Source organism: Crocuta crocuta, unplaced genomic scaffold, assembly GCF_008692635.1.
Source record: "Crocuta crocuta isolate KB4526 unplaced genomic scaffold, BGI_CrCroc_1.0 scaffold144, whole genome shotgun sequence".
Lineage (NCBI taxonomy): Eukaryota > Metazoa > Chordata > Mammalia > Carnivora > Hyaenidae > Crocuta > Crocuta crocuta.
In genome coordinates this window covers 2,643,880-2,670,722 of record NW_027529669.1, presented here as the reverse complement: position 1 = coordinate 2,670,722, position 26,843 = coordinate 2,643,880, and the positions used below count along the sequence as shown (strand labels likewise).

Below are 26,843 nucleotides of genomic sequence, written 5' to 3'. Positions count from 1 at the left end.
TTTCAATGATTTTAAATTATTTTCTGAAATAAGTAAAATTCTGTTTCTTTATTTAATTTTTATTAAAATAAAATCTTTACACCTCCCCTAATAAAAGGAAGAAATTTCTTTCCTACCTTAGTATTTAAATTTCAACCTCTAGAGGAAGCCATTGTTAAACACACCTTGTTTATCCTTTCAGAGACTTTTTTAAATTGTTTTTTTAATGTTTATTTATTTTTGAGAGAGAGAGAGAGAGAGCGCAAGAGGGAGACACAGAGTCTGTCGGCACAGAACCCAATGCAGGACTCGAACCCACGAACTATGAGATCATGACCTCAGTTGAAGTTGGACGTTAACCAACTGAGCCATGCAAGCACCCCCAGAGACTTTTTCTATATGGCCAATTATATTTCTAAAAATAAATGTATATGGGTATTTTAACTTTTACATAAGTTTCTTCACCTACTGCACATGTTTTTTACAACTTGCTTCCTTTTTTTCTCCTCTGTTAGCCTTATATCTTCTTTTTTTTTTAAGTTTATTTATTTTGAGAGAGTGTGATCAAGGAAGGGAAGAAGGGAGGGAGGGAGAGAGAGAGAGAGAGAGAGATAGAGAAAGAGAGAGAGAGAGAATCCCAAGCAGGCTCCGTGCTGTCAGCACAGAGCCCAACACAGGGCTCTAGTACATAGACTGTGGGATCAAGTAGCTGAAATTAAGAGTCAAAGGCTTAATTGAGTGAGCCATCCCGGGACTCCTGTTAGCCTTATATTTTAGGCTACTTTTCAAGTTAATATGTGCAGATCTGCCAAATTCTCCCTAGTGGCTCTTCTGTCATCAAATGGTTCTTTCCTGGGTTTTCTCACCAGTACCTTGTAGACGAATATTTAGGCTGTTTCCAGTTTTCCACTATTAAAAATAATTCCTTCAGGGGTACTTTGGTGGCTCAGTCAGTTGAACATCTGACTCCGGCTCAGGTCATGATCTTGCTGTTCAGAGTTCGAGCCCTGAGTCAGGTTCTGTGCTGACAGCTCAGAGCCTGGAGTCTGTTTCAGATTCTTTGTCTCCCTCTCTCTCTCTCTTCCCCTCCCCTCCTCATGCTCTGTCTCTCTCTTTCTCTCTCAAAAATAAACTTAAAAACAATTTTTAAAAAATAATTCCTTCCTAAGTAGCTTTGTAGATGTATCTTTGAGCAGTTTCTACAATTGTAAAAGTACATATTGAATATATTTCTGAAAGTCAAATTGCTTCATCGAAGGATATGGCACATAAAATTTTATACATGCTACCAAATTGCCCTTCAAGGCTTTACCAATTCATGTTCCTTCCAAGTGTGTATGAACATTCCATTACTAAAGGAGTATTTTATAGACTTTTTTACAACTTTGAAACCACTTCTACCTTTGTTGGTATAACAGTTAAGAGTCACAAAATGAAAAAATACAAATTTAGTTTTAAGAATAAACTGACAATATTTCCTCATATTCTCTTTGAAAACATCTCCAGTGATGGTTATCTTGGTAAAATAGTGTCTTACATAATTTACCTCTCTGCAGGCCATTCAGTCTTACAGTTCATTACAATACTCAGAGGCTCTCAAATCTTTTTTCATTTTCTTAATGTTTATCATTATTAAATTTAGCGATATAATTCAGTTTTTATTTGACTATCAGTATTAATTTAGAATTTTAATTTAAAATGGCTTTTAGATAATGTTTAAACTTCCCAAAGTAGCTAGTCAATAAATCATGTTTCACATTTAATGCCTATAAAACATAACTGAACATATCCTAATGTGATAGGACCTGAAATCTCAGATAAAGCATATTGTGTATTTTATAATTTCCTTTCCCTGGAAACCTATGGTGAGAATCACTTGTTTCGCCATGTAAGAGTGTACAAAGCAATAAGTACTTCACTGAGGTAACATTTGTACCTTCAGTACTTGGGCTTGTATTATCCACACACATACAAATGACAGAGGTTGTTAAATGCAGTTTATAGAGCGTGTAGCTGTTCTCTCATCATTTGCCATTATCCCGTGACATCTCTATCCTTCATCTCTGATTTGAGGTATAACACAAATAAAAATGAAACCAAGGTGATGCCAGTGGCTAATTTTTTTTTTTATTTTACGAGAATGATTTTTAAAAGTACTGTGTTCTGTATTTAACTTGAAGCCTTCCTACAAAGTTTAGATTGCTACTGCTTTGCAAAGCTGAATGAAAATAGATGTATTTCCATTTACAGATGCAAAAAACTAGGGCACAGAGTGAAGGTGACTTGCTAGAGCATAAAAGCATGAGAGCCAGCAGTTTCCTGGCTCCTGGTCTGTGGCAGATTCATTAGATTGCTATATTATATTCATCTTCATATACCTTCATTTCATCTCTTAGATAAGAATGAGCTGAAATATACCAGGAAGCAGAATGCTTCTTATAAACATTGCAATGTTGCCATGAATATTTACCACTCAATTTAATCGTCAAGCAGTTCCTCTGCCCAAGTTTATAGTAAAATGGTCCTTAAATTACTCGTAGTACTTATGATTTGATCAATAAAATGTGAATTTACTTATATTTTTAAAACACTGAATATTTTAGGGTATGTGCTTAAGTTAATATTAAATTAAAAGATGATAATATTTAATTTGCATTCATATTCTACTTTAGTAACTATTATTTTATAGTTTGGTTACACTAGTCTTATCTTCATTTTTGTGGATAATCTTCCAAGCATGAGCTAAATCAGGAACAGAATAGTCAATCCAGTTTCATATGTCCTCGTTAGTGTAGTAAGAGACCTTTACTTCTAAGCTGTAATAATAATGCTCTTCAGTTTGGAAGCGCTTTGGTAACGATTGCTGTTGCCCAAATTTTGTTAGTATTTACACATTTTCATCCTGATGGATTTATTTTGGACCTCAGAAGTTACGATTGTACAAAATGGCTATTTAAAGTAACAGGAAATGCACTTATATCACAGTTGTAAGTAACTAATTAATTTTGAATAGTGTGTGTAAAGCCAGAAAAGTGACTGAGAACTGCGTTTTCATATTGTAGCGATTAGATGTTTGGAGAATTTATAATGTTGAAATAAAGCCCTAGGAATGATACTCATTGGTACTTCAAAACGTGTTATTAACTTGTGGTTTTTAAATACAGGAAAAACTATTGGAATCAGAAAGGCAAAACAAACAGTTGACAGAAGAACTCCAGAATGTGAAACAAGTAAGTGCATGTATTACATAGGTGTGTTTTATGTGTATGTGTATGTGCATAAACATATGAGGTATATAGCAGTGATGCTGTGTAACATCCCAGAGCTTACGGATGTGAGTAACATAGTATGAAATAGCATAAATCTTAAAAGCAGTCACTTTCTGAAGCTATGTCTATGCTGAAGTCCTGCTACTGTTACTCAAAGAAATTGCTTTCAAAACCAGATAACCATGGGCTGAAATGGTCAATCTCCTTGCTTTTCTATTGTATTTTCTCTTTTATTTTCCCTTTTTCTTTTCTTCTGTTTCTGATACCTCATTGTATTAAAGAAAAAAACAAAAGGAGAAACCTCCAAGGCAGAGTAATTTTTACTTTTATTTTTTTTAATGTATATTTATTTATTTTGAACGAGAGACAGAGTGCATACACATGCAATCGGGGAAGAGGCAGAGAGAAAGAGAGAGAATCCCAAGTGGTCTCTGCACTGGGAGACTGTCCCACAAACTGTGAGATCATGACCTAAGCCAGTATCAAGAGTCTCATGTTTAACCAATTAAGCCACCCAGGTGCCCTTACTTTTATTTTTTAATACTAAAAACTAAAAATTTATTTTTACTTTGCATCATTCTTCACAAAATTTTAGGTAGCTTATAACAGAACAGATAAAATGGCATTATCATGAAATAAACATACAAATTAAAAAATATAGTTAAGAATGGAAAGATAAAAGAACATTGCTAGAGATCATGAACAATCACCTAATTTTGAATTTCTCCAACATCACCCCCCGCCTCCACAGAAAACATAAAATCGACAAAGAAACCAAATAAAATCACACAGGACTCATACCTTCAATATGACTGTTACATAAAACATCACATCTTTCAAAGTACATATAAATAGAGTAAAAAAATTTCAAAGGCCTGCAGCTTGCCTGCGGCTAAAACCTGGAATACAGAGAACAGAGGTGATAAGCCTTCAATGACTGTGAAAGAGAACTAGGGAAAATGGAGCAATTAGACAAAGTTCAAATAAAATCACCTCCAGAAAGAAAATGCAACAATGAATGCCAATATTTAAGCACAGAATAGTGGTTGGTGCTTCTCAGGACTTGAGAAAGTGTACAACCAGAAGTGGCAACATTGGAAAATCATTGCCTCTAGGGAAATAACCAAATGAACAGAAACAAGGTGGTACCCCTTGGAGACTAGGCAATAAGGAAATAAGAGGGGAAAATTAAAGATTTTGGATAAATGAAAGAGAAACAATACATACCCATCCTTTCCATCTACCTCCGCCATGACCATCATGATCCATAAAGAACTGCACAGAAGAGGGTGCTATTGAACTAAGAACTCTTTCTGGGAAAGATAATGGAATAGAAAAAAAAAATGAAATCTGTCTCCATTATTACAAAACAACTGTAAGAAATCAGACAATATGAATTAAACTTTTCCTTCCGATAAAAACTCTCCAAACAATTTGACCATAAAGCTAAAGATAAAGAAAACAAATATGACACTCCAAACACAATTAAATATCCTTAAACAAAGCATTTGCCACTAAGAAAAAAGCACTTTATATCAGAAAATTTAAAAAACTAAGAATAGGGGGCTCCTCGGTGGCTCAGTCAGTTAAGTGTCCAACTTTGGCTCAGGTCATGATCTCACAGTTCATGGGTTCAAGTCCCCATCGGTCTCTGTGCTGACAGCCAGCTCAGAGCCTGGAGCCTGTTTTGGATTCTGTATCTCCCTCTCTCTCCCTCTGATCCTCCCCTGCTCATGCTGTCTCTCTCTATCTCTCTCTCTCTATCTTTCTCTCTGAGAAATAAATAAAACATTTATTATATAAAATTTATTATATAAAAAATTAAGAACAGAAATTGATTTTTTAAAAAAAGCAAAAAAAAATGAGAGTTGGTAAAACTTAGGAAAGGAATGGGAGACAAAAGCATATCAGAAATGAAAACTCAGTGTATAAGTTCTCCAAGAAAGAATGCAGACAGATGAAAAGGTATTGGGGGGGAAAAAAAACATAAGAAGGAAAATGATAGTGAAAAAAGGAAGTAAAAGAGTTTCTTGAAGAGGTAAAACAACTGAATAACACTAATATTTAGAACTATAATCCAATAAAACTTCCCATAATGAAAGAAGACCTGAATCTCTCACTGGGTACTAGACCTCGAAAGATCAACTCTAGGACATATCCAGTAAACGTATTAGGTTTTAAAGATAGAAAAATGCATAGTGCCTCCAAGTGAAAAGATCAAATAACTTACAAAGACAATATATCTTTTTAAGCATCAGTCTTCTCAGCACAACAAAGTAAGGCCAACATTAGTAGAGCAACATTTTCAAGAAACTAAAAGAAAGAAAATGAAACCAAAATATATACAGCCAAGCTGACTTTCAGATACCAAGGCCCTGGAAAAACAGTGTGGAATGTGCAAGTATTCAGAGAATGCTGCATATATGTAGTACTTCTGGAATCTAGGAGGGGATGAGTTTCATCCACCCAGAAAATTACTGGACTAACTTTGTCCAGAGTTTCCCAAAGAGTGAGCATTTCACAGGTATTATTTTATTGCTGAGACAAAAATGAGACTGAGTTCACAGGTAAAAGAACAACATGTTAATGTTACACGTCTGACCAAAAAATCAAAAGATGCAGTTTATTTAAAAAATGAGAGGATAAAGGGGGGGGGATGGAAAATAGAATATAACCATTCTGTTGTGTAAGTGAAGCTGATGTCAGATAGTAAAACACTAGGTAAAAATAGAGGACATTTCAGGCACTGCAAAAAGTAATAAAACAAAGGTAACCTATGGAATGAAAATACAGTCCTTCCTAAATACCAGAAGTATTTTTTTAAAGCAAAAGAAACACACAACATAAACACAGTAAATATAATATATGCACACAATAATTTCAACAAAATATGACCGAGTTGAGACCATCATAGTAGTTATCTCAATTACCTTGAATGAGATCATGTTAACGATCTTTTAAAAGATTTTCTTAGGAAAATTTAGTTTATCAAAACTGACCTCAGTAGAGATAGAAAGCTCAACTGACCAATTTCCATAAAAGAAATAAAGTTATCAAGAGACTACCCTCTTGGGATGAAAAAGACCAGGCCAGATGTTTCACAGGGAAATTTAACCAAACCTTTGGCAATCCCAAAACTACATAAGTGGCCTTGGAGAAAAAAAAAAAATGAAAGAAAATTTCCAAATTCTTCTTTTGAAGCTTGTATAACAGCGATGCCTAAACTTGATAAAAATAGCACACAAAAAAAGAAAATGCAATTAGACTAGAAAAACAACTAGGAGTGTATGAATTAGAAAAGAAATAAGTAAAACCATTTGCTTACAGATGATATCATAGTTACCCAGAAAACCTTAGACAATCAATGATAAAACTCATTCAATGAAAAATTCACAGACTAGCAAGATATAAAACCAAAATGCAATACTCACTTGTATCCATGTATACAAGTAATAATCAGTTAGAAGTTTTAACAGTTGAGAATCCAAAAATGATGTAGAAAAATTGGCAAAAGACATTGAACAAATAGTTCATCCAAAAAACATTATGAAAATGTCCCTTAATTATAGGAAAAGATCATCTTTCTCATAATAAGAGAAGTACCAAAAAGTCTACACTCAAGACTCCCAGCTTCTAGTAATGTTAGAGTAAGACACTGGCTGAAGATGTCTTCAAACAGAAAACAGCATTAAGACCTGACATCATACAATAAGTAACTACCAAAGGAATTGGGAGAGAGTCGTAATTAGACAAACTTCTCCTTCTGGCTAAGCCTGGAGCTAACGTAATATGACACCAGCGGAAATTGAGCCACACTTAGAGTCATTTAATATTCTAAAAAGGTTCACAGACAATTCACTGGGGGAAAGATGCTCTTTACAATACATGGGGATAGAATAAGAAAATAGTTGTATGAAAAAATGGATCTCCACCCTTACTTCGTGTCATACTCAAAAACTAACTGAATTATTATAGATATAAACATAAGAACTAAAACAATTAAATCCTAGAAGGAACTATATCACCTTAGGTTAAACAAACTTGTCAATCTCTATACCTAAAATTAGTAAATTTTACTATATTGAAATTTAGTATAGAACAATTCTGCTTCAACAAAGCTTTTATGTTTTTTTTAAGAAAAACTATGCCAATACCATTTCTCACCCATCAAATTAGCAAAAATTCAAAATCTCAACAGTACTCTGTTGGTGAAGATGTTTTGAAACAGCCATTCTTACCTGGAATTTAAAATGGTGCCCCTATGAAGGAAGATTTGGCAATTCTAACAGATCAACATACCATTTACCCTTTGACCTGACAATTTCACATCTAAGAATGCACCCTAAAAATATGCCTCTAATAATATTAAACTATATATGCACAGTATTGCAGTATTATTTATAATTAGAAAGTATTGGAAACTACCATAATTCCTCTTGAGTAATATGGAGTGATTTCCAGGAGATACTACCAAGTAAAACAGAGTTCCAAAGAGTGTATAATAAATGTATAATAAATGTATAATAAATGTATAATGTATAATAAACAAGAGCTGTTATGTATCTGTTTATCTCTTACCAAAAATACCAAAGGAAAACTACACAGTAAGGAAACTGGTTCTCTACGGTGTGGATGGACACAGGGTGGAGAAGATACAGGAGGGAGTGATACCCCTCTGAGAATTACTTTTTATATAATTTTTACTTTTGGGTGCATGTTAATATTCTACACATTCAACAAATATACAAAGAAATTGGTAAAGATAAGGAAGGGAAAATGAACCTAAAGCTAACTGAAATGAATCAGTTTGCATTTCAAATGAATATCATCCCCGTGCTAAAGGAAAACCAATTCACATAACTTGTGAACACAGTATTTGTTTTCACACTTTGACAGGTTGGGACTGAGTTGGAAAAGAATTGCAAACAAATCCTGAACCTTTTTTTAGTATTTGTTGTTGTTGTTGTTTAGTTTTGTTGTTTTAGTAGTACAGGCAAAGCAATTCTGAAACCATTTTAGATGTATCATAGCAAATGTGTTGATCGTTGTTGAAAGCCAAGTCTCAATGAAAAAGCATGGACATACAAAATAGAGTGACGTCACAAAAGAATCCTGTGGGATGGATTGGAATTGGAGGTACTGGGAATGTATCATTTCTAAAATATCTATATGTTTATGTGCACATATATATGAATATATATATATATATATTCAATATATTCATTCCCTGACTCTGTCAACTGTAAGAGCCAAGAAGCAGACACTCTAACAGCAGTGAGCACATAGCATATCTAAGTGCCAAAATATCATTAACTATTAAAGGAACCCAGACTCCTTGGAGAAATAACTGATTTCAGCATTGGAGGAGGGTAAGTACAAAACAGACTTAGAACATCTCATTTTACCAGCAAATAAGGAAATGCTCCAAATGATGGGGTCATGTCATAAGGAATAAGCTTGAAAAGGGCTCCTGCTGGCTAAATCTGGAAGAACTTGAGTACCAAAATAATTAAATACAGTAATAAATTGCAGACCACTGAAAAAATAGTAATTTGGAAGTCCATACCATTAGTAAATAGATTAGTTAATTAATGGGGAGAGAGGGGAGCTCTTGCTTATTATAGACTGTTGAGTGCTGATGTAATTGCAAAGAGGCTGCCAGATTTGGGACATCAGCATTTTGCATCTGTTTTAGTATAGACTGAATCAGGCTGGAGTCATCAGATGCTAAATCTAGGGGGAAATCTTGATGAAGAGCAGAGTATTTACATATTTACATGATTTTAAAGTAGTTCTTGATAAACTGCTTATTAATTGCTAGGGGAAAATAATAATTATACAGTAGTGAAATAAGACAACACCTTGCCTGGTGCTAAAAATTGATAGCACCAATGAAGAACAGATGGAGAATGTGACTCCAAATGTGAAACCTTGAAAAGGACACATCACCTATGTAGTCTTCCAGCGGAGAACATGTAACCTGAATCTAGCTATGAGGAAGCATTAGACAAACTCAAAATCAAGAATAGTTTTATTTTTTTTAAGGGCTATGTGAGAGAAAGAGAGAAGGAGCCCAAAGAAAGACAGAAGGGTTTTATTCTTCAAAAATAGCAATGTATTAAAAGAAGAAAGAAAGGCAGTAAAAGATCCCAGATTAAAAAACCGTAAGGATAGGAAAAATAAATATAAGACTTGACCATAGTAGATTGGATCATGCGTTAGAATGGGGGAAATGTTCTAAAGGATGTTGTTGTTGGGTCAGTTGACAACATTGGAGTACAGATGGTAGATTAGATAAAAGCATTGGATCAGTGTTAAATTTCCTAAACCTGACAGCTATACTATGGTTATATGAGAATATACTTATATTTAGGAAATACTGAAGTTTTTAGGGGTGAAGAGCCATGATGTATATAACTTACCCTCAAAAGCTTAAGAGAAAAAGTGATGTGTGCATGTATGTGTATATGTGTTTTATGCATATACACCTATACACACGTGTGTGCATGTATATGTGTGTGAGTTTCTATATGAGAGAATGAGAATATGCAGGACTTCAGCAACAACAACCGGTACATATCAGCAGCTTACAAGAGTATTTCTCACTCATGAACATGTTAGCAAAAGGATGAATCTGGTGAACTAGGTAAATCTGGGTGAAGGGTATCAGGATGTTCTCTGTACTACTCCTAATTCTTGCAGCTCTTTTGTGCATTTGAAATTATTTCTGTATAGAAAGTATTTTAAAGTCCTTTTTTTTTTGGCTAATTTTAAGATTCTCATTAAATATTTTTGTGCTTTGATTGGTATGCCTTTTTAGCTATGTCTTCAATACCTGCATCAGTTTATATGGCCAGGCTTTTTTACGTTTTAGTGTTTGCATCCTGAAAGTAGACATTTATACTTCTTCTTTGTTAATTTTTACATTTGGAACACATGAGAATGTGGGGTTTTTTTCCTACATTTCCTTAAAATTGTCTTTTCTCCTAAATGCTTAGAGCTTAAAAGCTTTAGAATATTGAGGGGCACCTGGGTGGCTCAGTCGGTTAAGCGTCCGACTTCGGCTCAGGTCGTGATCTCGCAGTTCGTGGGTTCAAGCCCCGCGTTGGGCTCTGTGCTGACGTCTAGCTCAGAGCCTGGAGTCTGTTTCGGATTCTGTGTCTCCCTCTCTCTCTGACCCTCCCCTGTTTATGCTGTCTCTCTATCTCAGAAATAAATAAAAAATATTTTTAAAAAAGCTTTAGAATATTGAGCATACTTGACAAAATAATTACATTAAGGACTGATTAAGAAATGATTCTAAAGAAAAATTAACAATTTTGTGCTTTTTTTTCCCTTGCAATACCTACTTCTTCCACTTGAGGCCCTCCTGTATTTATTTCTCTGAACGGATTAGTTTCTGTTATTAGGGAAGGCCAGGTCTTCATGAATAAATAATCTAAGACAAATCTGTATCAGAACTTAATAAGATTCAGTAGAAAATATGGGACATAGATGAAAAAATAAATAGGAAAAGGAATCATCTTATATGATGAATGATGAATTAACATAAGAGGTAATGAGGTAGATAATAGACTTTGGAGTTAGACCACATAGGTTTATTCTGATCCTGCTTCTTGCTTGCTCTTGACCTTGGGCAAGCTACTTCATCTCTCCAAGCCTCATTTCAATCATTTCTAAAATGAGTTTGATAATAGGATCCCTCACAAGACTATTAGAAGTGTTAAGCAACATATATAATATAAACGTATACAGCACATAGTAAACACTCCACAAATATAAACTATCATTGTCATTGTTATAAATACAAGAAAAAGAAACGCCAGGTGCTGAAAAAGATGTGGGAATAATTTGCTTTAACCATTTGATTTAGAGGAGGAAAACCTAATTTTGGCTGGGAAGATAATGAGGCTTTTTATAGAGAGGGTGACACATACCTGAACTGGGCTAGACATAGAAAGGAAGGAACATTTCAGACAGAGGGCACAGCATGGAAATTATGCTATGAAAGAAAAAATCTTGAGGGTCAAAATAGGCCTCTTGCACACTAACTGCACTATTATTTGGTAGTATGTTTGTGTCTTTGCCTCTAACACTGTGGTGATGATATCTGTCTTTATAATTTGTTCATAGGAATCAAGAGTTTCAGAGCTTAAAACTGTCAGAATATAGTAGGTTCCTCAAAAATAAGAGGTTTGATTTGTATTCTTTTATCATCATCACCATCAACAGCAGCAGTATTATTAAAGGCCCAGGAACATAAGGGAGCTATGACAGATGAAAAGTGTTAGGAAGTGATATTTGGGTGGCTATGTTGGGGCCAAATCATATTGGCACTTGAATACCAATCTAAGATTTTATACAACAGACTGCTTCTTAAGATACTTGAAAAGGGGAAAAATTATCACCTTGCTGGGGCACCTGGGTGGCTCAGTCAATTAAACATCTGGCTTCAGCTCAGGTGATGATCTCACAGGTCATGGGTTTGAGCCCCGTGTCAGGCTCTGTGCTGACAGCTCAAAGCCTGGAGCCTGCTTTGGATTCTGTGTCTCCCTCTCTCTCTGCCCATCCCCTGCTTGTTCTCTGTTACTCTCTGTCTCACAAAAAAAAAAAAAAAAAAAAAAAAAAAACATTATCAACTTGCTTTACCTATAATCTGACCCCTTTCTTTCCTTCACACTCCACGTCCAATTTGTGGAATTTAAAACTACAGAATTTTACCACTTTTTACCACATCCATCACTAGTCTAAGCCACCATCATCTGTGACTTGTCTTGTAATGACAGCTTCCTATCAGATCACCCTGCTCTTACCCTTGTTCCGCCACCATACTGTGTCTGATCTAAACAGAGCAGCCAGAAGTATCCTTTTAAAACCTCAGTTAGAACTCTCTAGGGATTTCCATCACAGAGTAAAAGCCAAAATCCTACAAGTAGTAGCCTACAAGTCAATGGGAGTGCCTGTGAGAGCCTACCTGATCTGCCGTCCTCACACTCCTCCAAGGTCAGTGACCTCACATCTTACCACTCTTCCCCCTCCCTTCCCTGCACTCTCACTGCACTCGCCTCCAACCCTTACTGTGTGTGGAGAAGTTTTGTGGTATTATTAATTGCTTTCTTACATGTTATATGCTTGTCGTGTTTTTGTCCTTTATATCTCCCAACTAGAGGGTAAGCTTCATAGGGGAGCTGTCTTTGCTGTGTTTCTCTGATGTATATTAGAATAATATCTGACACAGAGTAGGTACTAAGTAAATATTTGGTGAATAGATAAAGGGACCAATAAAGAATATCTATACTTAAGAATATTAACAGTAGGTTGGAAGTAACTCAAGATCAAATAAGAGGCTTTTATAATAGTGTGGACCAGCAGTGTCTAATGGAGATATAATGAGAGCCCTCTATGTATTGTTAATTTTTCTTTTCCTAAATTTTTTAATGTTTATTTATTTTTGAGAAAGAGAGAGAGAGTGCAAATGGAGGAGGGGCCACACGCACACACACACACACACACACACACAGAATCCGAAACAGGCTCCAGGCTCCAAGCTATCAGCACAGAGCCTGACATGGGCTTGAACACTCAAACCATGAGATCATGACATAAGTCAAAGTCGGATGCTTAACCCACTGAGCTACCTAGGCACCCCCATACTGTTGATTTTCTAGTGGCCACATTTTTAAAACAGTAAAAGAAATTAGAATTATTTTAAATATACTTTATTTAGTCTAATATATCTAAAATATGATTGAACATGCAATAATATTAAAAATTCATTAATAAGATATTTTTACATTCTTTTTTCATAAGTCCAGTGTTATTTACACTTAGAGCATATCTTATTTTGTACACTAAATTCTCATTGAAAATGCTGGACCTGTGTGTTTAGATTTAACAAGATTTACTATTGAAAAAATAGATTCAAATACCCAAATATTCCAAACATAACTTAAAAATTTTGTATTAACTGAATACCAAAATCTTTTTCTAATAATACTTGCATCCATATGGATAAAACTATTTCATGCTTTTCTAGAAGACTTCATCTTTCAAGCAAAACCATTTCAAAACTACATTTTTTCAAATTAAGTATATCACTAATGCTTAATACCATTAACATCAAGTTCAAAGATGTATATATTGAAAGCAATTCCAAATTTATCAGTATCAACTTAGCATACATAAAATTTTTCTTAGTTTTTGTAATTAATTTATATGACACGATCAATAATTAAAATCTGTATATTAATTTATGGTAGAAAATTATGTAAAATCATTACTATTGATAGATATTACTAAAAGTTTTAATGTCACTATAAATTCTTATACTTGTTTGGCTTCACAGATCAACTTTCCCTTTTCTTGGAGCTTTAAATTTAGCTCATTCATGTGCAGTGTGATAATGATTTCTTTTGCCTTTGATTATTGAACATTAGGCAAGCATTCCTTCTCTTTTAAGGAAATTTTGAATTGAAGTTAAAAATAAGGTAAATCTTTGTAAAACTCTTCCACAATTCAGCCAAATCTTTGTAAAATTCTTCCAAAATTCAGCCAAGGACTATTGGCAAAGACCACAGGATCATTAAATCCATTGTCTTCTAACTTTAGTGAAGAGTCATAGAATTTGCACATATATCCTACACAATGTGAACAACTGTATCCATGACGTTTTTCACACATTCAGCTTCAAAAAACTGAGCAAAGGTATTTTCCATTTGTATTGTACAGTAGAATGAAGCAATAAAGAAAACAATCTCTTGTTTGAAAATGGCAATAAATTTGAATTTTTGATCCAACAAAGCTGCAGCACCATCTATTATGATAAGCAGTTTTATTCAATATCCAGCTGAAACTCTTCCTTGAAAGATATAAAATTTAATATCTAAACCACAAGTTTGATTTTTTAGGCTGCAAATTGATAGCTTTTTGTCATAAATTTGGAAGTCCCCTAAGATAATACATGCACGAAGTTTGAATTGGGTAGTGTCTCCTTTGTCACATGGCTCACCTAAAGCTAAAGAAAGAAAGGTCTTTGTAGTTTTTCAGATTTTGAATCAATGGATCATTGATGTTTTTATTTTTTATTTTTTTTTAATGTTTTTTTTTTTATTTCTTTCTAGGAGAGAGAGAGACAGCGTGAGCAGGGGAGGGTCAGAGAGAGAGGGAGTGACAGACTCTGAAACAGGCTCCAGGCTCTGAGCTGGCAGTCAGCACAGAGCCCGACGCGGGGCTCGAACCCACGAACCGCGAGATCATGACCTAAGCGAAGGTCAGACGCTTAACCGACTAAGCCACCCAGGCGCCCCAGATCATTGATGTTTTTAGAAAGTTCTTGTATTCTGTAGGCATTTGTTTGGTGACTTAAGATCTTTCATTTTTGGTAAAATATCTCTTCTAGTCTTTTATCATAACTGAAATTGCCATCTTGATCTAAAAATGGCTTATTTCACTCTTTTATGCAACAATCCAAGCCATTTTATAGCTGGACAAAATTACAAACATTAAACATTTACTTCTGATTTCAGGTGACTGATATCATTGGTTCTTATTTCACTTTAAGAGAAAACTTCTTAACAGATTCACTATGTAGGTGCAAAAATACCTCTTAATATTGTTCACTTTTTATACATTTAAAATTTTTCATCACAGCAAGCAGCTTTGTAGATTGCGACTACATTTATCACAAAATTTGCAACATACCTTCTTCTAATCTCTTTTTATTGTCCTGATTATATTACTAGTTAATATGTCTCTCTTTTATATAGCACTGGTAATATGTCTTCATTTTAAATATAAAATCTTTTCTATATCTACTATTTTAAATAGAAAAAAATTGTATAGTAATAAAAATAAGCATTTCAATTTAAATACCAATTATGATTTACATTAAGTATTACTGTATCTCATGGGTTGCATAAAATGTTCAGATAAGCCCACTCCTACATTGTTGCATGATAAATTTTAATTAATTAATCCATAGTAACCACAGCAGTTTAAGTATACTATACAAATGACTTACATGCATGTTGAACACTACAGTTCAACAATTGTATCTTAAATGATATAGTCATCAAAGTGAAACAAAGTTCCATCAAAACAGTAAAGTTTTGTAAAATGGAAAAATATTTTATATTTGAGAAATTTTTTAATTTAAATGCAAACTAATTAAAACTATATTGAAAATTCAGTTGACTAGCTATATTTCAAGTGATCAATAGCCACGTATAGCTAGTAGCTGCCACAATGGACAGTGCAAATCTAGAACCCCACATTCTTTTTTTTTAATGTTTATTTATTTTGAGAGAGAGTGCAAGTATGTACATGTGCACATGAGCAGGGGAAAGGCAGAGAGCGGGGAAGAGAGAAAGCAGGTGCAGAACCCAACACTGGGCTCTATCTCACGAACTGTGAGATCATGACCTGAGTCGAAATCAAGAGTTGGATGCTCAACCGATTAAGTCACCCAAGCGCCCCTAGAACTCTACCTTCTTGCGACTCAGAACATGATCCAGGACCAGCAGTGTCAGTAACACCTGGACTTTAGCATTGCAGGGTCTCACATGCTACCCCAGACTTCCTGAATCAGAATCCATATCTAACAAGTCCCCAGGTGATTTGTATGCACTTTAAAATTTGAGAAGCACTCTTCTAGATGATACATAGTGGAGGGTTTAACCTGGTGGTGGCAATGGAAATACACCAGCGAGGTCTGTGTGACAGATACCAATGAGGATAAAGTCAACCAGACTTAACAATGATAGAATATACAGTAATAGAGAGAGCAGTCAAGGCTTTGTAATTTAATGATTGAGAGGCTATGATGGTTCATGCTGTAATGATTTATAGTATCCTTAGCATTATTGGCTCAGTTGGTTGAGCATCTGACTTTGGCATAGGTCATGATCTCACAGCTTGTGAGTTCAAGCCTGGTATCGGGCTCTATGCTGACAGCTCAGAGCGTGGAGCCTGCTGCAGATTCTGTGTCTCCCTCACTTTCTGCCCCTCTCCTGCTCATGTTCTCTCTCTCTCTATCAAAAATAAATATACAATAAAAAATGTATATTTATGATTATAATTTATAAAATAATGTATATTTTCCAGTTTTAGCAAAAGCAATTAAAATATATGTATGTGTTTGTATATACAAATACATGCATACATGTAAAGTTTTGCACAGCTATTCATTTTAGAAGTACACATTTTCAATAAAAAATATATTGCCCCAAATNGTATAATGACCATGATTACCATTCACCTCTTATGTATATAGAATGATATCATTCTGTTTAAGGAGATTTTGGTGTTAGAGATGAATTGTTAATGAGAGTTCCTATGCTTTGTTAGGAATACAAAAAGTCTGTCTCTTCAAAGATTAATTTATTTTTTTCACAATTAGCAAAAGAGTGTTTAAAAATTACAAACAGAGAATGTGTATAACTCTTCTCTTAAAAACCTTTGAAAACCAAAAACCTGAGTTGTATGAAATTTGGCAGAGTTTCGTTTTCTTTCTTTGGTATCCTTTTGAAGATCTTGAGATGAAGTACTAATAATTATACCACATAAATCCTTTAAGTACATAGGTAACCTGATTATTGAAACACCACTAGATTGATTTTCAATTTATTTTACAATGATGGTTACCAGTTCAATTTGATATCCTTTGTTCACTCATTTATAATCTTTTAATTGAATTATTGTGAGACAGTGGCCTGATCCTAAAAACAGAATAATCTCCCCTTTTTGAAGGTCCATTAGCTATTTTAAATTATGGAAATTAAATAATCTTTATTTAGTATAGTGACCCAAAAAGAAAGCATTGAAGAACTGAAAGATAGGGAGAGTGGGGAAAAAGGAGAGGGAAGAAAGAAATAGGTAAAAAGGCAACAAGCATCCTTTTTCTCTAGAAGGATCAGGTATACTGCTTTTTTCAACCAGGGCTGACTATTAGAATACTTAACTGTTTTGTAAGGAATTGGCTGCCCTGTTCTCTTTTATGCCTTACAGAATAACCCCACCTTACTGTTGAAATTCATGAGCACAATTTCCCACGAAATTAGATTTCTTGTTATTTTTTCTTCAAGTTCTAACAACTTTTAACAGGTATGGGCCATTCTCCTAACAACTTCCTTTGATCAACAACTTTTCTAAAATGTACTCTCACACTTAAGTTGTTTCAAGTTCCTTTCAGCAGTGTGTTTATGACCTAAGGCAGCGGTGAACTGGTGAACAGTCCAAACCCAAAGTATTTAGCTTGTCTGAACCTGGCCTTGTCCTAAAGAAACATGGGAAATTGCTCATTTGGCAACTTCTTTACGTTCAGATAAGCCCAGTTGCAGTCAGCCTCACCTGTGCAAAGGTTGGGTTGAATGCTTGACAAAAAAGTCCTGAGGCAGAAACGTAAGGTCAGATCAGCACAGGCGTCTCTGTAGATAGTTAAGGTTGAACATGAACTTAGTTACAGCTGGCACAGCTGGCTTGTGAGCTGTCTTGGTACATGGATGAAGCAACAAAGGAAACTAACAACAGATTAAATATATCTCTAAAAAGGAACAACAATACTATGTGATTTACTAAAGAAGTATTCATGTATTCACATTCTTAGAGATTGTGTCCCTTTGTGCATTTATTAAAGAAATAGTAAAGCCTCTAATTTTTGGAAGTGGTATCAGTTCCTATACCCTTTTTATTCTTTTTTAGTGATCTGAATTTTTATAGTATTTCAGTATATCCCTAGTAGATATTCTAAGATGCTGTCTCATCTTTAGAAAGGAAAAGAAGAAAAATACATATATTTGATTTGCCAGTCTTTTCTCTTCTGAGAGGGTACCATAGTAAAATGTTCCTATGTTTTCATTTCAGGTAGTCACTTTGTGACCTCAAAATGTCAACTTTTATTTTCTATTAAAAACCCACTTTACAAGCATCTCTCATGCTACTCTTTTATAGCCGCAGCCACCTCCTTCTGTCCTCCCTCCGCTAACGCCTTGCAACCAGTAATCTGTTCTCTATCTCTATAATTTTGTCATTTCAAGAATGTTATGTAAATGTGATCATACAGTATGTCACTTTTGGGCATTGGCTTTTTTCACTCAGCATAATTCCCTTGGGACACATCCAGGGTGTTGCATGTATCTATAGGTTGTTCTTCTTTATTGCCAAGCGCTTATAAAACTGATCTGATTAAGGTTGGTGGATTGCATCAGTGAAATTTCCTGTTTGTGATATTTTACTGTTATAGTCATGCAAGTTATAAGCATTGGAGCAGGCTTATTGAAGAATACAGGGAACCTCTCTGTATTATTTCTTACAACTGTGTGTAATCTATGATTATCTTTAAATGATTTTTTAAAGGCTGAAAAAGAAAGCCTTTTTGAGAGAAGAAATTCAAAAGCTCTTATAATGATAGACAGCAATCTGAGTGGAGAAACTTATTAAAAAAGAAAACTTGGTTAAATTTGTTTTTCAACATTAAATCCCTTTTTGTGAATCAAAATATGACCCATGTATTTTCTAACACTAGACTTTGCTCAAGAAACTGCCTAAGTTAAAGACAGCTTGCTTGGAAAGAGAACCAAGCACAGCCCATTTGGCATCCCTCTTTGCCCAGATACCAGCCACATCCAGAGGTTCACTGGACGTGAAAGTGGCTTTCTGATCAAGCATTGGCAAACAAAGGTGTCTCTTTCAGAATTCCCATTCCCAAGTAGTTTCCTTTTTTAAGTAGAAAATGTCTTCCATTTTAAGAAAACCTGGGTGAAATTTTATTATCCTGTTGATACTACAGAACCCATGAGAATGGTGTCAGCTCAATTAGAATCATAGAATTTTCAGAGTTGGAGGAATTTGGAAGGGATGTGATCTTATTCTTCGTAGAAACCTTCCAGTTCATTTGGTGACAGTATTTTCTGTAGTTGGTTGGCTTAGTTAGAACTGATATTGGGGTTCTGGGTTCCCTGCTGTGAGCCACTTACTTTCTGGCTGGTCAGGGACCAATTCAGCACCATGTCATCAGTCATTTCACGCATGCCTTGAGTGACTTACAAGGGAGACTTGGCAAGGGAATTTAAGAAACATTTATTGAGTGCTCTTTTCTATGGATGCACTGGGGAAGCTAGACATACTATTTACGACAAACTCTCAATCCAGTGAGAAGAAAGTAAAATAGAGCAAAACCATTACTTCCTATAAAGCATTGTAGCATAGGTGCCCAGTGACTAGAGTACTGTCAGAAGTATATTCATCTGCCAAAGGAGGTGTTACTCCCTTTAATTTTACTTACTTAACTCAAAAGTACAAATCTCTAAAATTTCATTAGTTGCTAAGAGAGCACCTTTCAGGGTGTGTTTTAAGCATCTATGTACATGCCAAACTTTTATGTCTCTCGATGTTAGAGCAATATATATTGCTGACAAACTAGTAAATTTTACCCAAGGAGGAAGTAGTGATAGGGCAGCTGACACTATAAAACTCTTATCTTGGCAGTTTACTATGTGAGAAACACTTTCAAAACTCTTACTTCAACATGGGACTCTCTTGACGTTGTGTTAAGTGATTTATTCACCAACTGTTTTAGAATTAAAAACAAGACTTCTCTAGTCGAACCCAACCCTATATAAATAAATCACCCTATTTGAAAAGACTCTGCTTTGATTCGTTGTTATCCATGTTAGATACCAAGGACTGTCTGCGATGAGGAGTTTCAGATCAAATCGTGAATTCCATCACAATTCTTTAATACTGAAGGTAGCTGATTTCCTGATCTGATTGCATCGGGACATCCTGTCACTCCTGACTATATGCCCTTCATGTTATCTCTCCCCGCTGCCCCTCCCCACCCCATTTGGTTCTTCACTTCTCTTATATTCCTAATAACTGTTTTTACTCTTTTCCCACATCATTTTGTAACATCTCTTTACACTGTAATTATTACCCCTCTTGCTACCAAATCTGTTGTAAATATTTTCCCCCGAGATACAAATTCCCTTTCTAATTTTTTCAAAGATTTTTTTTTTAATGCAGGAGTTTTTGTGTTGACACATCTCTTCCTTTGTGCCTTCTCCTTTTAAATAAACCTGCCTTGCTGGATTTCAGATACATGTTAACCTGGTTTAACCCACTGTGTCTGTCTCTATATAACCTATCGATGAGATTTATTTTGTTTGGTTTATGGTATGAAATGAGGGGCTACACTTTATACTTTTGTTTTCCCAGATAGTTTGTTGTTGCAACTACTCATTGTGTTGTGGTATCTCCATTACTATTATATATTCTAGGGTCTGTTTGGGGCTATCTGCTCTTCCAGCTGCTTTGTCAATAAATATTTATTGAGTGAATGAATATATTCACTCAATATATATATTCATTGAGTTTTAAATGAATATGTTTTATCTAACTCTCCTTTGGCCGGTACCACCTATTTTGGTATATGCCGTATGTCCTTGAACCACATCCTACCCTGTTTCTTTCTTTCCTGTTGCTACTGTTGTTTTCCAAAATTTGCGGTACCATTTCTCACGGATTCTTTTTCCTCCAAAGGAACTTAGGAATACTATTGTCTTATCTAGATTATGACTTAGAATTCTTGGTCAAGTTCCTCCAAAACAAACAAATTTGGTAAAATTGTGATTCCAACTGAATCAAAACTCTAAAAGTTAAATTGGAAGGAATATATTTCTGTTCCAAAGCCAGCTCTTCCTTAAACCCCAAACTCCAGATAAATTCTAAATGTTTAAATAGTCAAAAAGTAGCTTTTGAGTTGTGGCAGGTTTCAGAGAGCAGAGTTTACATTCTGATTAGGGAGAGGAAATTTCCAGTACTGCGGATGTTTCCTCCAACATTTGTAATCAGACTTGGAGAACTAGGAAGACTGTTTTTTTTTTTTTCTTTCTTTCTATCAACCTTCACTAAACTAGAAAATGCATGTTTAGGATTAAATATATTTAACTGGATTTTAACTAATTAGTATTTATATTGTGAACAAGTTACATGGTAAAATTTATGAGATAGGTGTACCTGTGTGTCTGTCTTTCATTAGGGGCTTCTGTTTATACACAGAGATTGAAAATTGTTTCTTTAGTTTTCTTTGGTGTTCAGAGTCAGAGCTCAATTTTGCACCTTTTGGAGAATAAGGCAGGTGCAGGTAGAGAAACTGACAGCTCTTGCGAGGGTTAATTAGAGCTAATTATAATTTGATTGACCTGCTTTTCTTCTAGAAAGCTTAACCAAATCTTCCTTTTGCAAAATGAGGATTTTGCTTTTTCATACAAATTGAAGAAAATCTTTGTTTCTTGGATTTATGAGTGTCTATCATTTTACACACATTGCAAAAAAGTGTCTCCACATAATTCGTAGAAGCAGGGATATAGGTGGAGTTAGAATGAACCTTCAAGATTATGTAGTCCTTGAGAGCATATATTATAATAGCTTATGATGGAAACCTGTACTTTTTAGGGAAATATAAACTAGTGGGCATAATTTTTAAATCTGTGTGATGAAAAACCAAGAAATAAAATTGTCAAATACAATGAAGTATAACTGTTCCTAATTCCACATAGTTTTGATATAATCTTATTTGCTTGATAAATCCTATGGAAGGATTTTTAAACGTATATATAAAGAGAATATAATGAAGTGATTTGTTTTTCATTAAGTGTTTTTCATAGCATGGTTTGTGGTTGTTATTGTAATTATTCAAATGAAATATCATTCTACTAATAGTCCCATAAAATTGAAATCTTTTATGAAGAACTTTCCTATGAAAGCTTCTTACCTAATAAAATTTTCTAAGGCAATTACTATATGTGAAAAACAATGTTGGCATTTTTACCATCAACTCAGTTGTATCTCATATTTATGGTTAAGTGGAGCACTTGTGCATGTTAGATGGGGTTTCACTCTCAGCTGGTGTTTTAATTTGAGCAGTCAAGGTTCGTTGGCTTTAGAAAGTTAGTAAAATACTTATTTTAATGACAACTCAAGATAGCAATAGGAGATGCTAAGTCGTATATGATTAATTATAGACAGCAGATATTATAAAAGATAAAAGGAGGGGAAATTGGAAGCGAAGTGGTCTGGGAAGATTAGAGAAGGTAAAATCTCAAGTAGATTTTAAATGATAGACAAGAATCAAATGAAGAGAAAAGGGGAAAAGGAATATTGTGCTGCAAAGCATCTTAGAGTTGGGAGAATTTAATCTGGGGAATTTGGTAAATAATGTAGTTGGATACAATAATCACGTAAGAGGATTGAATGTGCTGAAGCTGGAAAGATAGATTTGGAATAAGTAGTAGAGAGCCTTGAAGTATGGAGATTGAGGAACTATTTTATCATACTAACTAGGCTATCTTAGTCTTGTTACTTGAGCAGTGTTTTTGGAAAATTGATCTTTCAAAAGTATGCAGAATATGTGACAGTGAATGCACACAATGGGCAGGGTGATCTTTACGTGATTCTCATAGTATCCAACTATGAGGTGATGGGAACATGAATCAATCATGTGGTGACAAGAATGCAGATTAAGGAATGGCTGCCAATACATCATAAAGGAAGACTTCACAGGATTTAATAACTGGATGAGTATGAAGTAGAGTGGTGGGTTGGATGTATGCATGGAAGAAGAGTAAAGAAAGAAAGAAGGGAGAGAGCACAAAGCAGAGGCACATAGAAAGTTCTGTGAATTAGCTCCTCCCCTCCAAAGTGTGTCCATGCTTAAAGAAAGAACGAGTTGCAGATTCATTAATGAATATCTGCAAATTACTTTGAGATCATCCACTGGAGAGAAATGGTATACATGTTTTAAAAATCTGATAAGGAAACTGGAGGTAACTTGCTTCTACACACTTTTCCTTCAACAGCCTTCTTCCTGCAGTAACCCTTAATCTTTTTCACAAGCTGTAGTGGGACCAAGACCAAGAAGGGCTCTCCAGTGAGTGAATGTAGGAAGCAGATAAGAGAAGTATTCTTTCAGGCTTAGTAGAGTGAGTTACATCACACCAAGACATAGATCTCTTTGCAGTCTCTTTTTTTTTTCTCCTGTCTGCCATTGACATTTTGAAAGATTTACTGATTAGCTTAAAAATTACAGAATTTCAAAGGTTAGTGATATGGATATGCTGGCCTAATTACAAATGTACAACTGTTGTTAATGCTTGCTCCTGCTTTAGGGAGACCTAACTGGAGAAGAAAATCTTTTACATAATTGTTGCTAACATTAAAAAGACCCATGCCCATTATGTTCCCAAACAACTTCTCTAAAGTTCAATAACTGGTATTACTAATTGGTTGCCTCAGGAAAGCCCTTAAAAACTTGTCTGATCTAGCTCTCTAATCGCAGAGGTGATTATGTGTATTTTTCAAAAAAAGTAAAGAGGAACTGGAAAGAGCAGTACCAAGAACTATAATCGTTTCTTTAACCCTCCTGTGAGAATCGTTTCAATGTTATAAAGTAGGCGTTATTTCCCATTATACATCTGGACAAACCGAGTCTTAGAGAATTGCATAGGGACTCCTGGATGACTCAATTGGTTAAGCGTCCAATTTCGGCTCAGGTCATGACCTCACAGTTCATGGGTTCGAGCCCCGCATCGGGCTCTGTGCTGACAGCCAGCTTAGAGCCTGGAGCCTGTTTCGGATTCTGTGTCTCCCTCTCTCTCTGACCCTCCCCTGCTCACGCTGTCTCTCTTTCTCTCTCTCTCAGAAATAAATAAAACATTTAAAAAAAATTTTTTTAAAAGAGAGAATTACATAGCCAGGAAAAAAGAAANAGTTGGGAGAATTTAATCTGGGGAATTTGGTAAATAATGTAGTTGGATACAATAATCACGTAAGAGGATTGAATGTGCTGAAGCTGGAAAGATAGATTTGGAATAAGTAGTAGAGAGCCTTGAAGTATGGAGATTGAGGAACTATTTTATCATACTAACTAGGCTATCTTAGTCTTGTTACTTGAGCAGTGTTTTTGGAAAATTGATCTTTCAAAAGTATGCAGAATATGTGACAGTGAATGCACACAATGGGCAGGGTGATCTTTACGTGATTCTCATAGTATCCAACTATGAGGTGATGGGAACATGAATCAATCATGTGGTGACAAGAATGCAGATTAAGGAATGGCTGCCAATACATCATAAAGGAAGACTTCACAGGATTTAATAACTGGATGAGTATGAAGTAGAGTGGTGGGTTGGATGTATGCATGGAAGAAGAGTAAAGAAAGAAAGAAGGGAGAGAGCACAAAGCAGAGGCACATAGAAAGTTCTGTGAATTAGCTCCTCCCCTCCAAAGTGTGTCCATGCTTAAAGAAAGAACGAGTTGCAGATTCATTAATGAATATCTGCAAATTACTTTGAGATCATCCACTGGAGAGAAATGGTATACATGTTTTAAAAATCTGATAAGGAAACTGGAGGTAACTTGCTTCTACACACTTTTCCTTCAACAGCCTTCTTCCTGCAGTAACCCTTAATCTTTTTCACAAGCTGTAGTGGGACCAAGACCAAGAAGGGCTCTCCAGTGAGTGAATGTAGGAAGCAGATAAGAGAAGTATTCTTTCAGGCTTAGTAGAGTGAGTTACATCACACCAAGACATAGATCTCTTTGCAGTCTCTTTTTTTTTTCTCCTGTCTGCCATTGACATTTTGAAAGATTTACTGATTAGCTTAAAAATTACAGAATTTCAAAGGTTAGTGATATGGATATGCTGGCCTAATTACAAATGTACAACTGTTGTTAATGCTTGCTCCTGCTTTAGGGAGACCTAACTGGAGAAGAAAATCTTTTACATAATTGTTGCTAACATTAAAAAGACCCATGCCCATTATGTTCCCAAACAACTTCTCTAAAGTTCAATAACTGGTATTACTAATTGGTTGCCTCAGGAAAGCCCTTAAAAACTTGTCTGATCTAGCTCTCTAATCGCAGAGGTGATTATGTGTATTTTTCAAAAAAAGTAAAGAGGAACTGGAAAGAGCAGTACCAAGAACTATAATCGTTTCTTTAACCCTCCTGTGAGAATCGTTTCAATGTTATAAAGTAGGCGTTATTTCCCATTATACATCTGGACAAACCGAGTCTTAGAGAATTGCATAGGGACTCCTGGATGACTCAATTGGTTAAGCGTCCAATTTCGGCTCAGGTCATGACCTCACAGTTCATGGGTTCGAGCCCCGCATCGGGCTCTGTGCTGACAGCCAGCTTAGAGCCTGGAGCCTGTTTCGGATTCTGTGTCTCCCTCTCTCTCTGACCCTCCCCTGCTCACGCTGTCTCTCTTTCTCTCTCTCTCAGAAATAAATAAAACATTTAAAAAAAATTTTTTTAAAAGAGAGAATTACATAGCCAGGAAAAAAGAAAGATTACACATCAAAGATTCTGACCCAGTTATAGCTCATCTGGCACTCATGTTTTTTCTTCTGTATCATGTTGCTTGTGAGGAAAAAGTGCTGTTTGTGGAGAAGCACACAGCACATTGTCTTTTGTCTGAGCTTATGGTGCCCTTTGTGTGAGTTTATAATAATACCCTTTGTTTCTTTTGTCAGAGGACAGTGTGGTCTGATCTTTCCTGAAGACTCATTGTGAAATTGTAAGGTGGAAAATCCTCATTTTACAATGGGACAGTATGAGTTGAAGGTATTTCCTCAGCATCACCAAACCAAACCAAATCAAAAAAGCCAAGTCAGAGATTTGATTTCATAATTCAAGATTATGTATATTTATATGTGCTTCTAGTATATGTGCTCATACTGCTTAGTATTGAAAAGCATAATGCTTATGTTGATTTTTCTGATTGCTATAACATCTTGGGTTCTCTTTAGTTTTCTAACTTTCTAAACTGAATTAATCTCTACCTAATACAAAGTCAATCAGTGAACTAGCTGCAGCAGTTACCCTAATTGGATTTCAGGCTCGTGGTGAGGTACTCAGAGAATTCTGGCTCCATTGTTATGGACATGGGAGGCTTTACGGTTATTTATTAGAAGATGACCCGGGAGGAAAAGAAAAAATGGATTTATGTGACCTTGTATTGCTAAGTACAGCACACTGTGGCTGTCTCTGTTTTACTGCTTCCTCTAAAAGTCATCATTTCAATGCACTAATCTTTTAAACAGCCATTCAGTGGGAATTGGGCTAGAACTTTGCTAAGGGGTCACATTTACCAACCCGACAGTTATACATTTACAAAAGAAATAGCATGAATTTATTCAGCATCAAAACCTCTGCATCTTTTACCACCCAGCCGCATTTCACACTGTATTACCATCAGTGAACTATCATGGCTATATAAATTCCATCCAGATTCTTCATTTAATTAACCAGCATTCTTTGAACAAAAATAAAAGTGCTGTTTTTATAGAGGAATAAAAGCTGCCTGAAGTGAGTGTGAAGGAGACAAATCATCAAATTAGTTATTATTCATTGCAGCTATGGAGAATTCTCTGCCCCTCCTCATTCTCTTCACTGGCAATGTATTTTTTTCTAGCTTGATTGAGTGGAAAAGGGGAAACGGTGTAGCAGCCTCGAAGGTATTTCAGTCTGTTGTAATGGCCACATCCTTAGCTCGTGTGGGATTGGGCACTGATGATATTGTCAAATACGAGTGAT

General features: G+C 35.2%; 1 protein-coding gene across 4 annotated transcripts in view; it reads left to right on the top strand.

Moving 5' to 3' along the window:
• Positions 1 to 26,843, top strand: part of STXBP4 (syntaxin binding protein 4) — a 169,274-nt gene that overhangs the window by 64,703 nt on the left and 77,728 nt on the right. For all 4 annotated transcript variants that reach the window (XM_077762842.1, XM_077762840.1, XM_077762841.1 and 1 more), the window contains one exon: positions 3,144 to 3,209. In XM_077762842.1, the coding sequence (XP_077618968.1) occupies positions 3,144 to 3,209 (66 nt within the window). The remainder of the gene's footprint in view (positions 1 to 3,143; positions 3,210 to 26,843) is intronic.